This window comes from Panthera uncia, chromosome F2 (genome assembly GCF_023721935.1).
Source record: "Panthera uncia isolate 11264 chromosome F2, Puncia_PCG_1.0, whole genome shotgun sequence".
Taxonomy (NCBI): domain Eukaryota; kingdom Metazoa; phylum Chordata; class Mammalia; order Carnivora; family Felidae; genus Panthera; species Panthera uncia.
This window is the reverse complement of record NC_064812.1, coordinates 15,770,270-15,785,151: the sequence shown is the minus strand read 5'-3', so window position 1 is coordinate 15,785,151 and position 14,882 is coordinate 15,770,270. Positions and strand designations below refer to the sequence as shown.

General features: G+C 39.6%; 2 protein-coding genes across 2 annotated transcripts in view; one reads left to right on the top strand and one right to left on the bottom strand.

Annotated features, from left to right (window-relative positions):
* The first annotated feature begins 459 nt into the window (after positions 1 to 459).
* Positions 460 to 13,099, top strand: RNF139 (ring finger protein 139). Its single transcript, XM_049633500.1, has 2 exons — positions 460 to 935; positions 10,457 to 13,099. Exons 1-2 carry the CDS (start codon positions 755 to 757, stop codon positions 12,274 to 12,276), a joined length of 2,001 nt encoding a protein of 666 aa, XP_049489457.1. The 5' UTR covers positions 460 to 754; the 3' UTR covers positions 12,277 to 13,099.
* A 147-nt stretch (positions 13,100 to 13,246) lies between these two features.
* The window catches only part of TATDN1 (TatD DNase domain containing 1), a 44,272-nt gene continuing 42,636 nt past the window's right edge, over positions 13,247 to 14,882 (bottom strand). Inside the window, exon 12 of the mRNA XM_049633506.1 lies at positions 13,247 to 13,349. Within this exon, the coding sequence (XP_049489463.1) occupies positions 13,247 to 13,349 (103 nt within the window). The remainder of the gene's footprint in view (positions 13,350 to 14,882) is intronic.

Here is a 14,882-nt window from a genome sequence, read left to right as displayed (position 1 = left end):
GGCCTTGCAGAGATTTTCCCTGGAAAATGCCATCCTCAGACCGGCCTCCGGGCGGGGTGGGGTAGGTCCGGCGGGCGGCGCCCTCTGCTCTCCTCCTCCCAAACAGCTCCGAACCACGTTTATGGGACGTTTAATGGGTTAGAACGAAGCGGCTAATAATTCCGCCCACGGAAGCAGGGAGTCCCTCGCAGAACCGACGCGGCCACCGCCTTCCGTGACGAAGCCACTCAGGCAGGAGGGCGCGGCTGCCGGAGAGCGCCTGCGCCACCCGGTGGCGCCAAAGCCGCGAAGGTGGGCGGAAACCATGGTAACGCGGCGAGACGTTCGCTACGCCGCGCGTGATGACGGTGTGGGGAGCGCCCCTAACGCCGGATTATGACGCAGTCGGCGGCGCGGGCCCTGCGGTCTCGCGTGACCGCGGACGCAGCCTCCTGGCCTCCGAACAGCAGCAACGGCAGAGGCAGGCGGGCGAGGTCAAGATGGTGGCTCCGCGGGCGGGGGAGGCGTTGGAGGGAGGAGGAGCCAGACCTTAGCCGGCCGGAAACACAGACACCCAGAGGCCTCCCGGGAGCCTCCGCCGCCTGCTCCAGCTCCAGAGACGCGAGCGGGCGGCGGGGCAGGCGGTGAGACAGACCGGAGAGGAGGGAGGGCGGGGGCGGAGTCTCCCGCCTTAGCCCCCGCCCCTGGCCGTGCTCCCGGGCCCTGCCCCGCGCGGCCCTGCCCAGCTCGCCCAGCCCCGGTGTGGCAGCGGCTCATGGCGGCGGTGGGGCCCCCGCAGCAGCAGGTGCGGATGGCCCATCAGCAGGTCTGGGCGGCGCTCGAGGTGGCGCTCCGGGTGCCCTGCCTCTACATCATCGACGCCATCTTCAACTCCTACTACGATTCCAGCCAAAGCCGGTTCTGCATCGGGCTCCAGATCTTCCTCCGGCTTCTTGGTAAGCGGAACCGGGTAGCTTGCGTCCCAGGACGGCTGTGCGGGCCGAGACGTGCTGCAGGGAGCGGGCACCCGCGCGCAGTCAGTGGGTAGTGTGTGTCTGTTTGAGAACCAGTTTCTTTCCCAACAGAGGCATCTTTGCAGGCTGGGAGAGGGGAGGAGATGACACTTGTCTCAGAGTTGACAGCGGAGCAGTCCTCGTCAAGAGTCAGCCCTCCGTTCATTTTTGCACCCGAGGGTGGGGAGAAAGCATGGATGTGTGAGCATGCGGCTCTTTGCCTGCTGTTTCTCTTGGGGAATGAGTGCTGGCTTGCCGCGTCTCCTGCGACAGCCTTGGAAAAACAGCAACTCTGCCCCATCTCGCCGTGTGTGACCTTGGGCTTGTAGTGCCAAGGCCCGGGCCTCAGTTTCCCCCTCTCCAAAATACAGAGCACTCGTATGTTGTCACTTCTGTATCCCTGGGCCCACATGATCATGAAGTGTCTGCGGGAAATGACACCCAAACGAAGGAGACAGGGTTTCGAATGTCAAACCTTGAAACGATTACCAAAAATGCTCATGAAGACAGCGATACTTGTAACGAGTCTTAGCATTTTCCATGAATAGAGAAGGTATTGAAAATCGTTATAAAAATGGCTAGAAAGTGAGGAGACTTTTCCGAGACTCCTGGAAATCACTGCCTTTGTTGTAAATGAATGGAGTGTTAACAATATCCTGTTTCATCCCCCGTCTTTACTTGCATTACCAGTGTGAGAAGCATTTATGCATAACATTTTTTTTAAAGCAGCTGAAACTTGGCAAATTTTGTTGATGAGGTAATTCTTGTGATCAGTTTTCAGTAGGCTTGCGATTTTGAAGTGTTGCTGATGAAGGGTTGATGATGAGGTCCTTATTACGGAGCCTTTCTGAATTAGGAACCATCTGTTGTTTGTTTATTCCTCCAAAGGGGGGGGGAGTGGTGTTGAGTTTTATTATTGGCAATAACATTTTACATTTGTTTGGTGCTTTATTTTTGTAAAGCATTTTCACTGTTTTTATCTAACCTAAACTTTACACATCCCTCAGAGGTGGATGGTGCTAATCGCATTTTTTAAATGAGGTAACTGAGGGCCATAGAGACTAAGTGTTTTTGATTTTGATTCATAGCAGTAAGTGGTTGCCAGAGCTTGGGCTGAAAAATCTTCTGACATCCAGGGTGGTTCACTTTTCTCCTCTACAGCTGCTATCCAGATACAGAATGGTATAGTAGTGATCATATGTTAGATCTAAAACTAGCAGATGGGACAGTGATGCTCTTTAGCACAAGACTTCTCAGTAACCCACCAGCTACTTGATCCCAGTCACTGCTACTTACCATTACAAAAGTGTAATGCCCTCATTATATGTGGCAAAAAGGGAGCTGTGTGATTTCACAGTGTATATAATATGGAATCATCATGTTCTACACCTGAAACTAATGTGTTATATGTCAGTTATACCTCAGCTTCAAAAAGAGCATTGAGTGGTTTTAATGGTTTATGCTCAACATATTTTGCTTCATTTTGGTACTCGTAGATAAAAGTGATTTCAGTTAAAGTGAAATTCGTAAGGGGGGCCTGTTGGGATGGCATTTTATTTCTGCCAGTTAGAAGCCATTCATCAAGATCATAGATTAATAGGCTCTTACTTAACTCAGTATAGTTACTTAGGGGTTCCAGCTGAGCCTGATCAACTACCAGCCCTCTTTCCCTGCCTACCCACCCACATTAGTTAGGGATATGCATTCGGGCAAGATCTGTGCCGTTTTTTGGCATCAAGAGACTGAGAAGTGAGAAGAATTACCATTTTTGTTCCTCAACCCCATAGGATGAGAGAGAGCTTGCTAGAGAGAGAACAGAAGCTAACAGACTTCCAAGGAGCTTTATCAATTTTGGGATAACCCAAGTGCTGCTTTGGAAACTCACCGAATATAACTACAGGGATGACTTTCGTCACTTCTGTTTTAAGAGGAGGTCATGGTGGAGCAAAAAAAAAAAAAAAAAAAGGCCACAAGAACCAAAAAACAAAACAGCTGTGTTTGAGGGGATTCATGTATTCTTTGGCAAATGGTGTAGCCACTGCCTTGAATGTTCTTTTGACCTGCAACTTCGTATCCTTTTGAGAAGCCCTTTGAGACCAGGTGCTTAAATGCAGTGCTCTTGAGAGTTGAGCTTTAGGCTAAGGAGCTTTAAGGAAAAGGGAGTATTTTCCTTAATTAAATCATGTGTACTTTAAGAACCCTGAACAGTAATTTTGGTATTTTCTTTGTAACCCGTGCGTATTTTTATGGTAAATCATGGAAGCTGTATTTGGCAAGTTAAAGAATGTGACCTCAGGCAAGTGATTTAACTGCGCTGTGCCTCCCTTTTCTTAACGTTTTTAAAGATGGGCAGTGATGGTCTGTCTCAGGATGTTAAGGATGGTAAGTGAGTTAGGATGTAAGCTCTTAGAACAGTACCTGGACCTAGGAAAGGCTATCTAAGTGTTAGCTATTAATAAGCTTGATAGCTTTAAAAAAAAAATAATGCTTCAGTTAAGACCATACTGTTAGATATTTTGGTCTTTTGAAGGCCTCAGTGAAATTTTGGTGCTTTGTACCCACAATTTTTTGTTCACACTTTGTAAGAAATACAACATATTTTCCACATCTATCACCTGGACTGCTACTTACGTTATACCAGTGTAATTTGCTAATTTTTCATACTTGTGAGAATGATAAAATTCTTTTTTTAAAAAATGTTTGTTTGTTTATTTATTTTTTAGAGAGAGAGAATCCTCAAGCAGGCTCAGCACTGTCAGCGCAGAGCCCAACATGGGGCTCCATCTCACAAACTGTGAGATCATGACCTGAGCTGAAATCAAAAGTCGGACGCTTAACCGACTGAACCACTCAGGCACCCCAGAATGATAAAATTCTTAAAAACTGGTTTTGTTGCTAAAGATTTACCCTGAATGAAAACAAACGTCTTCAATTTTTGAGGCCCATTCAATGAGGCAGCTTATGTTGTTACTGAAAGTGACAGATTTGTGTGTAAAAGCCACCAGAGGATAGTTGAAATTAATTGTTCTATCTAGTTGTTTCTTTTTTTTTAATAATCATTGACCTCTCAATACTACTGTCTGTAAATCTCAAAACTTGTCAAATCTCATCTTTTTCTTTAAAATGGAATTGTAAACATGGAAATCTATTCTCTAGGAAGCATTACCAATTTTATATCTGGTCTCTGAAAAATTGACTCCTCTCCTACAAACATGTACCACCACTGCACTTGCATTTGGTATCCAACTAATACAAGAATTTCAGCAGATTAGAATATAAAGCATCTCATTTTGGAGATGCAAAAAATACGAATCACAGCATATGGAGTATTTAAGAATATTAAGCTATTCTTAGGAGGTGTCAAATGCTAAATGAAATGCAACCCAGTGCGGCATAATGCTGAATTAGCAAATCTAAATCCAAGGCAGAAAACGCAAGCAGACGAGTTTGATAGTATTACTCATGTAATGATAATTCATTGAAGTAGAAAGGCCTTTCTAAACACAAGGAAACCCAGAAGTTACAAGGAAAAAATTGATAAATTTGAGTGCATAAAAATGGAAGACCTTTTTTGTGACAAAACTCTTTTTTAAAAAATTCTTAAAAATGACAAACTGAGGGGAAAGTATTCACACTGTATAAAATTGAATAAAAGTTTTACTTTTAAGAAAAGACTTACTTAAAGAAAAACTTAAACTCCCAGAGAAGAATGGGCCCAAGATAAAGTAGTTTCCAATAAATGAAATGCAGATGGTCAGTAAGCAAAAACAAAAAACAAAAACTCAGCCTCATTTACAGTTAAAGAAATGCAGGCAACAAGATTTCAGTTACCAGACTGGTGAAGAGTTCAGCATTCAAATAAAAGTTAGACTACATACAAAGTTCAAATAAAGTTACACAGCTTTGGCATGCTGTCACTTCTGTGTAAAGCCATTTGGTTCTATCTCTTGAAATCCATCATCCATCTTTTGACTCAACAATTCCAATTCTAAGAATTTGACCTAATGATATAATTGTACTTGTGCAAGACTATGGGAAAGGATTTTCATGACAGCATTGTTGGTAATAACAAATTGTTGATCTAAATATCTATTAGATATCTAACTTAGGTAATCTAAATATCTAAAAGGAATCTGTTCTTTATATTAGGTTTAGACATAAAATGAAGTTTTTGAAAAGAATGAGATAGGTATTTTTGGTGGTATAGAAAGAACTCAGAAAACCTTTGAAGTGAAAAAACAGTGAAGCAATAGTACTTTTGACACCATAGGGATAGACTGGGGATTTTCAACAGCAACCCTATTGATGTTTTGGACTGGATAATTCTTGGGGGGGGGGGGGCATTGGGGAGGGTTGCTGTTCTGTGAATTATAGGATTTTCAGCAGCATCCTTGTCCTGTTCCCATTACATACCCATTAGCATCCCTCTTCCTCCTTTTGTGACTGCTAAAAATGTCTCTAGACATTTAGATATTACCAAATGCTGGGTGTCGGTGTGGGGAAGTGGGGTTGGGGCAAAATCTGATCCTAGCTGAGAATCACTGAGATAGATAAATAGACCAGTAGCACAGAATAGAAACCCCAGAAACAGAGCATCCATGTATATAGAGAAACTTGATGTGTTTCAGAGGTAGAATTGAAGTACGTACATTGAGGTAAATACAGACTATTCAGGTAGTGGTCATTTAGTTACATGGAAAAAATTACACTGGGTCCATACCTCACATCAATATATAAATAGTTTTAGGTGGATTAATACCTAAATGTGAAAAGCAAAACTTTAAAAATTTGTAGAAGAAAATATAGGAGAATATAGAGTTTTTTTAACCTTTGAGTAAGGGAGAAATTCTTTAAAAATGTATGAAAGTAAATGTATAAATAAAGATTGGTAAATCCAACAATATTAAAATTAAAAACCTCTGTCAATCAAAAGGCAGCAGCAGAAATGTGAAAAGATCAGCCACATACCTGCAGAAGATATTTGCATTACAGATAACTGGTAAAGAATTTGTAGCCAGAATATTTTTAAATGTCTACAATTCAAGGAGGAAAAACCGCTCCATAGATAAATGGTCAAAAGATAAATTGGCAATTCACAGAGAAAGAAACATGGGCAATAAATCGGAAGATGCCCTCTTTGATAAGTAATCAGAAATGCAATTTTTAAAAAAGATAATAAAAACTCCACTATTACAATGACATCCTGTTTGGATAAGAAGCAAAAAGAATGAGTTCGTGAATGTGTGTTTGCTTATGCAAAACTTTGTTTACTCTTCATTTTATACCCATACCTTTTGACTTTAAAAAAATTATATTCACATTTCTTTTTAATAAAAACGTTAAAAATCTTAGTTTAGAAGCAAAAATTTAGTTTTCTTATTAATAAAAGACTTAGAATACCCTTTTAAACCCCAAATGAGAATTCTGTAGAAATACTTTCTTTATGCTCTCGTTTATTTATCAAGTATACCTACAGATTAACATTTCAAGATATTTTATTTACTTGGTCTACATTTTATTGCTTGGGACTCTCTTTGGATTACGGTAATCATAACATTTCTGTGTTGTTCATTCTTTACTTTGTTAGGCATTTAAATGTTTTTCCATAGTTTTCTTTAGATTGTGTTTAAAAGATATTTAAAGATATCTGGAGAGTTATAAATGTTATGTCTTATTTCCTTCCAGTTTTTAGTCCTCAGTTTCTAGACAGGGTTAAAGGTATGAATGGACTTTACACATAAAGGGGTTAAACGCTTTGTTGTGCGCCATGCATGGCAGTGTTTGTTTTGTTTGCTTATTTTGGTAATCAAGTTGAAAAGGCCCTGAACCCTTTCATGAATAGAGTTTGTGTGTATCTTCCAAGCTCCTGAATTGATTTTGATACTTGGCTCTTTTCCTACTGTGAGAACTTCGGTGGCACTCTAATCACTGGGTACTGAGATCCCTGATCTCCAGTCTCCAAGGTGATTTTTCTTCATAAAGTAGCATTTATATATAGTCTTGATTGCTTCTTCAGGTTACTCTTAAATCCTAATGAGAAATCTACCCCTGTGCTTAATTTTCTTAGGCCTTCAGGATAAATACCGAGAGTTTTATGTCTGAAGTTGTAAAAATGCAACAAACTTTGGTATTATTTCAATGTTAAAAGGCCATAAGAGGGAATGTTACTTGAGAGACTTGTTACTTGGCACGTGGGCTTTTTCTGTGAGATGAGAGCTGATTTTTCCTACATTCCATACATAGGAACATGAGCATAAAAGAAAACTGTAAGAACCTTACATGCAAACTTTGGGTGGGAATTAAAATAATTTTAAACTATTCTGGAAATGTTTTGTCATTATTGTATCCTGGAGTATAATTTTAATCACGAAAAGTAACAGTTTCTTACTGTTACTTGCTGGGGCGCATCCAGACCTGGAGTATAGTCTCGCTACGTTGGCCATCATCTCCCCCTTTTTTCCTTTGATACATTTGCCTGAAGCAAAATAGCACTTTTTCTACAGAAATATTTGTAAAAATCCAGGCATTCCTTCATTTGTGTATAAAAATAAGCTTTAAGGAAAAGAGCTGTTAGAATAAAAAGGACTGGTTTATCAATTACAACAGAGTTCATGGTTATTCACAGGTAAAGATTAATTTACCATTTCGTGGATAGCAAGTTGACAAAAATAATTTATAGTCCCTGTTTGGCTTTCTCCATTTTAAGTGGCATAAAATAGGACTGAAGTTATTTGGGTTTTATTTTGACTTATTTTAGGAGATTAGGTTAAGTTTTGTCTCAGGAAAAATACCTTTTTTTTTTTTTTTTTCACATAGAAAAAGTAAGATTACACATAGTGGGTGAGTAAATTCTGTTTCCTGTACCGTACATGAAAAAAGTTTCTAATCCAACCCCCCCAAAAACCCATTTTCTAGTGAAAGGGCCTGTTCCCACCTGTCAGCTCTTTGGGAGATTATCAGTGACCACTTGCTCCAGGAATTAGGTGGTTCTTGTGCAGACATGTATGTGTCTTTCAGGTGATTGTGCCCTTTTCTCCTTTTCACGAATAATCTGACACGTGGGCACAGGATAAATTTTAAGTTCATAGGCAAAGCCATCATTGAGAACTAGCCCTTGCTTTTTTACATGCAATAGACTGTAAAATGCCTCCATTGTAATATGCAGTGTCTTTCTTGATTACGTGTTGAAATAAGGTGGGTAGATGATGTTTTTGGCGTTTGCCACTTTTTCTGTACTCCAAGCTCTGGTTTCTCAGTTTTGTCTTACCTTTCCATAGGTTTCAGTTTCCAGGTGGGCTGTATTTTGCGCTTGCCTTTACAAATACAATCTAGAACGCAGCAGAAATATTTCCCCAATGTGACTTCAATGAACAATGAAATAATTGTATTTATTTTCTGCAGAATATTTTAGGATCCATAGATGTGCAAGGTAGGAACCTTGCTTGCTCTCAAGAATACATTGTATAGCAGGGTAGATGACCTACTCAGATAACTACAAACTACAACATCAGGTAGTATATGAGTATTGGGCGTTTCCCCAAGTTCTGTGGGTAAGTTGAAAGATCAGTCACTACCAGAGAAAATGGGTCGATTGGATGGGTAGGATTCAAACAGTCAGGGATTTGGGAAGCCCATCATACCAAGCAAAGAGAAGAATGTAAACATAGCTGCAGTTGTGGCAGAGAAAGGGGTATGTTTGAGAAAGAAGTCTGGAGTGGTGGTCTGTGTGTGTTGGGAGGAGCGCTGCTCTAAAGCACGTTGGATCCTTGGATGTTTGGACAAGGAATGTAGATCTCACTTGATAGTAATTTCAAGAGCCACTGCTTTGGAGCATAGAAATGAAGAAAGGCCGTTTGGTGATGGACTGGATAGATTTGGACAAGAGCTTTTAGGCACCAGCTAACAGGTTGGTGTCGCTGAGTAAAGGGACATAATAGGTGTTAGCAGAATTGGCAAATAACTGTCAAAGTTGGAGGATGTGGGGCTAGAGGCGCCATTAAGAGAATAATGGTACGTGTAACTGAAATCGGAAATTGCAAGAACTATTTGAAGTGAGTTAGGTTTTAGAAATTTTGAGTGTTTCAGTTGTAAGGTAGAGGTGGAACTAGGTGAATATTTGGATATTGTTTCCATCGTTGAAACCTTGGGCAATAATGTTTATTGTGATCTCACTTAAATTTGTCAGAGTTGGGGTGCCTGGGTGGCTCAGTCTGTTGAGCGTGTAACTTTGGCTCAGGTCATGACCTCACTGCTCCTGAGTTCGAGCCCCACATCGGGCTCTGTGCTGACAGCTCAGAGCCTGAAGCCTGCTTCAGATTCTGTCTCCGTCTCTCTGCCCCTCCCATGCTCATGCTCTGTCTCTCTCAAATATAAAAAAAATAAAAACATTAAAAAAATTAAAAAAAAGAACTTGTCAGAGCACAAATAAAGATGATCCTGGATGCATGTCACACTGTACATTGGTTACGTACAGAGTGTGGGGGGAGGGCTTTATTACCATATTAAAAAAATGTTTGAGAGCGAGCACGAGCAAGGGGAGGGACAGAGAGAGAATCCCGAGAAAATCTGTATACTGATAGTGCAGAGCCTGATGTGGGGCTCAATCTCATGAACCATGAAAACATGACCTGAGCTGAAGTCAACAGTTGGATGCTCAACCAACTGAGCCACCCAGGCGCCCCTTATTACCAGTTTTTAAAACATGTTTTGGTTTTCTAAATGTTACTTCTGTAATTTAGAGAATAAAAAGGGTTGACTATTTGTAGTAAAAGATACAGTAATTACAGGAAAAAAGAGAACTTTGGAGGATGTTTCTGAAATCTGCAGGAAAGTATGTAGAAAAAAAAAAAACCCTGATTTTGGACCCATGGGAGAATGCAGATTTAAGGAGCAGGAAAAATAAAAGCCAGCAGGAGTTCACTGTTTGAGGAAAAGGAGGCCTTAGGTGTAAGTATAAAAGTTAAACTTGATTTCCTAAATGTGACTTTTAAGAAAAAGGAATCTAAGGTTTAATAGGCAAATATTTGGATTTTGATTATTTTTAATTCTTAATGTTTTTTTAAAGTAATGGAATTGTTTTAAATATTTTTAGTGATTATGAAATTATAAAGGATATGTTCTTTCAGGATTTTAAAACATTAAAATGTATGTATCATGATCTTGAAGATAATTTTGGGGTCTGGACATACAGTACTACTGGAATTACTTTGGGAATTAGAACATAAAGGAATGAGATTTTTTAAAATATTGTTTGGTCTGTTCTGTTGAACTCTGACTTTACAAAACCCTTATTGGCCTTTAAACCTAAATTGTCTTGAGGCTTAGTTAAGTTCGTAACTTTGAAAATATTCATATTTCCTGAGTAAGGGGAGAATGGCATAATTATTAGTAGAAAAACATTCTTAAAAATGTTGTGTTCAAATGACCTGTTCTTTCTTTTTTTCTTTTTTTTTTCTCCTGTTTAGGTATATTTGTATCCAGTATTGTTCTGATCTTGTCACAACGATCACTTTTCAAGTTTTACATGTACAGTTCGGCCTTTCTATTAGCTGCAACTTCAGTGTTGGTAAATTATTATGCTTCTTTGCACATCGACTTCTATGGTGCCTACAACACGTCAGCTTTTGGAATTGAGCTGCTTCCTCGCAAAGGGCCCTCACTGTGGATGGCACTCATCGTTCTCCAGCTGACCTTGGGAATTGGATATATTACACTACTGCAGATCCATTCCATCTATTCACAATTAATTATTTTGGATCTCTTAGTTCCTGTAATAGGCCTGATCACAGAGCTGCCATTACACATCCGAGAGACTTTAGTTTTTACTTCTTCCTTGATTCTCACGTTAAACACAGTGCTTGTCTTGGTGGTGAAACTTAAGTGGTTTTATTATTCTACACGATACGTTTATCTTTTAGTGAGGCACATGTATCGAATTTATGGATTACAGTTATTAATGGAGGACACATGGAAGAGGATTCGTTTTCCAGATATACTGAGAGTCTTCTGGCTAACAAGAATCACAGCTCAGGCTACGGTGTTGATGTACATCTTAAGGATGGCAAATGAAACTGATTCCTTCTTCATTTCTTGGGATGATTTCTGGGACCTCATTTGCAATCTTATAATTAGTGGATGTGATTCTACACTAACTGTACTGGGCATGAGTGCTGTGATTTCCTCAATAGCCCATTACTTGGGCCTTGGAATATTGGCTTTCATTGGATCCACCGAAGAGGATGACAGGCGACTTGGCTTCGTAGCACCTGTTTTATTTTTTATTTTGGCTCTTCAGACTGGTTTAAGTGGGCTAAGACCAGAAGAGAGACTTATTCGCTTAAGTAGAAACATGTGCCTTTTATTAACTGCAGTCCTGCATTTCATCCATGGGATGACAGACCCTGTATTAATGTCTCTCAGTGCCTCTCACGTGTCATCTTTTCGTAGACATTTTCCTGTGCTCTTTGTCTCAGCTTGCCTGTTTATTCTTCCCGTTTTACTCAGTTACGTGCTTTGGCATCACTATGCGCTCAATACGTGGTTGTTTGCAGTTACAGCCTTTTGTGTGGAACTCTGCTTAAAAGTAATTGTTTCTCTCACTGTTTATACATTATTCATGATTGACGGCTACTATAATGTCCTTTGGGAAAAGCTTGATGATTATGTCTACTATGTTCGTTCCACAGGCAATATTATTGAATTTATATTTGGAGTAGTAATGTTTGGAAATGGGGCTTACACTATGATGTTTGAGTCAGGAAGTAAAATTCGGGCTTGTATGATGTGTCTACATGCATATTTTAACATCTACTTACAAGCGAAAAATGGCTGGAAGACATTCATGAATCGTAGGACTGCTGTTAAGAAAATTAATTCACTTCCTGAAATAAAAGGGAGCCGCTTACAAGAGATAGACGATGTATGTGCAATCTGCTATCATGAGTTTACGACATCTGCTCGCATCACGCCATGTAATCATTATTTCCATGCACTTTGCCTTCGGAAATGGCTGTACATTCAAGATACTTGTCCAATGTGCCATCAAAAAGTGTACATCGAAGATGACATCAAGGATAACTCAAATGTCTCTAACAACAATGGATTTATTGCACCGAATGAAAATCCAGAGGAAGCTATAAGGGAAGCTGCTGCTGAATCTGACAGGGAATTGAACGAAGATGACAGTACAGATTGTGATGATGATGTTCAAAGAGAAAGAAATGGAGTGATTCAGCAACACACAGGCCCTGCGGCTGAAGAATTTATTAATGATGATACTGACTGATTAAAATAGCATTTGCTAATCATTGAGGTATTTGTTTAAAATTCAGTTCATCCAAAATGGAGTAATATGCTTCACTTCAGTGTGTAACCAAGCACAAAAACAGTATCCATGTTGAATCTGTGAATGGTTTTCCGTTTACTGTGATGTGCTACTGTAAATATACCTCTTTAATTACTTCTGGTCTCTTTGGTGACCTATTTAAATTTGTGTACATTGTTGTACATAGAATAAAATGTTTTCACGTTTTTATGACAAAATTTGAACAACTAGCTTTTTAATAGATGTAATGATAATACAGTGCATCAACTGTGCCAAAGATTCCTCAATGAAAGCATATGAAAGTATCTAACCGTGGACCTTAGTTTTTCTTTAAAATGGATGGGAGGAATGAAAATGCAAATCAGAGGAAACCACATTACGTGAAAGAAATAAAATAATTTGGATCAGAGGATAAAAGCTATACTTAGGGTATTTTAAAACAAAGGCAAAACAGGCTGCCGGAAGAGACTTTCTTGAAATTTGAGAGCAGCCCCTTGTGGAGCTGGGGTGGAAAGTCATGATTCAGAGATTGTGTAAGAGTTGAGAAACAGGCTTATCTCAACTAAACTTTGGGATGTAAACCAGAATGTGCTGCTTGTTTAATTTTGATGTAAAAAAACAAAACAAAACAAAAACCCAGTATGCTTATTGGCCATTCTGTGTTTGCAGCGTTGACATAAAACTGTCCTTTCAGACTTTGGAAGAGATTACAAAATGAAATATTTGGGAGTTTTCATTGATGTAAACTAAGACATTAATTGACATTAAAAATTTTTTGATCTGACTTTATGGATTAAAAATGAGGGGGATGGTGTGCAGTGACATATAATAACTTTTCATTCAACTTCCAGAGCATTTCTTTATTCAGTCCTTTAGTAAGGTTTACCATGAAATTTTACATACATGATGGAAAATGGAAAGGACATACTAATTACATGTCAGGAAAAAAGATTTTAATGGTGTTGTTATATAGTGTATTGGCTAATTCCAGTGGATCCTGCTCTCTCACTGCTGACATTATCTCCAGTATTTGACTAAAAGAGAAAACAAAAATGGATGGTTATTTCCAAGTACCTGCTCAGTTTTAAAGGTTTCCTCTTCATCCATGCAAAGGAAGCTCTTGTACGAGCACCTTTAACATAATAAGCTTTAACCAGCTATAAAGTTTTCAACAGAAAGGCTTAACTGCCGCCATATTTAAAATAGGGTAAGTTGAGACAAGGACCAGGTTCAAATAAATTCTAAAACCAGCCCATATTAGGTCTACCACAAATTAATGGAACTAACCCAGTGAAGACGACGAGTTCTTTTAAACCGTAAGTCATTATGCATTCATTAGTGGGTCATGATGAATTTTCAGAAAATTGTAAGAAAAGGAAAAGTACATTGCACTTAATAAGGGAAGTACTGTTTCATTTTTGTTTGGTTTTATACGTACATGTGTGCTGAGTCGCAAGGTGGGTGGCATTGTGGGTACAGCAAAGTTTGAGCACCTCTGCTAAGAGAATTAGTCTCAAAGGACAGCAGGAAGTTGCTGCATCATCATTAGCACGGTGACCGCAAAGGAAGTTACAAGTTATTTACTTGGAATAATGCATGGTTATTGGGGGAGGGGGGAGGAGACGTGCTTTCTCCTCTGTACTTTTTCCCTGCACGATCAAGAACAGCCTGGGTGGCAGATCTTTCAGTTTCTCTGCCTAGAATAATCATCATCATGAGTGTTCTCTAGCCGTACTATATGTAATGTTTTTATACATGAATTAGAAAGTTCTAAAGTCCAAATTAAACATTTAAATATTCTTTGTGTTAAGTTTTTTGTCCCTGCTATGGGTTTCTTAAATATAAGCAACTAAAGGAATTAGGGACAGAGATTAGAGACTTACTGGAATTTTTTAAGTACATAATCGTAACACAAAAGCTTCGCTTAATACAGACTAAATTTTTATTATCTAGATCAAAGTATGCCAAAAGCAAATCTGTTAACATTTAAATTGACATTAAGGACCCAATTTTCTTAGTAAACCACAGAACTTTCCTCGGTTAACTACTCAGAATTAGAACTTACCTGCATAATGTGTGAAGTCAGTAAGGTTCCTGCCACCCATCTCCTTTTTCAGTCCTTTCTCTGTGCTGATATGTTAACAGCTTTTTAAAAACCACTGCCATTTTCCTGCTGAAAATCCTTTGGGTCCTGGTGAAATCTAAACTACTAAGGTTGGCATACAGGAGCCCTCACCAGTCTTCCCAGACTTATTACTTACCCGTGCATCCTACTTTTTGTCACAGTAAACTCATTGTTTCCCCTCTGAGCAGCCAAGCCCTTCTGCAGCCTGCCTTTGCTCAAGGCGTCCGTCCTAGTCTGGCCTAACTCCCAGTTGCACTTTGTGACCAGCTGAAATGTCACCTTAGTTAAGCTACTTCCCCACAAGGCAGGCAGTGACTATGTCCTGTGCTCCTAGTCGTATATTCATACCTCTATAACAGAACTAACATCTTGGATTATACTTTCTGCTTCTTTGCTTCAGGAGGGCAAGGATTCCTGTCTGACACCTTCAATGTCTTATCCA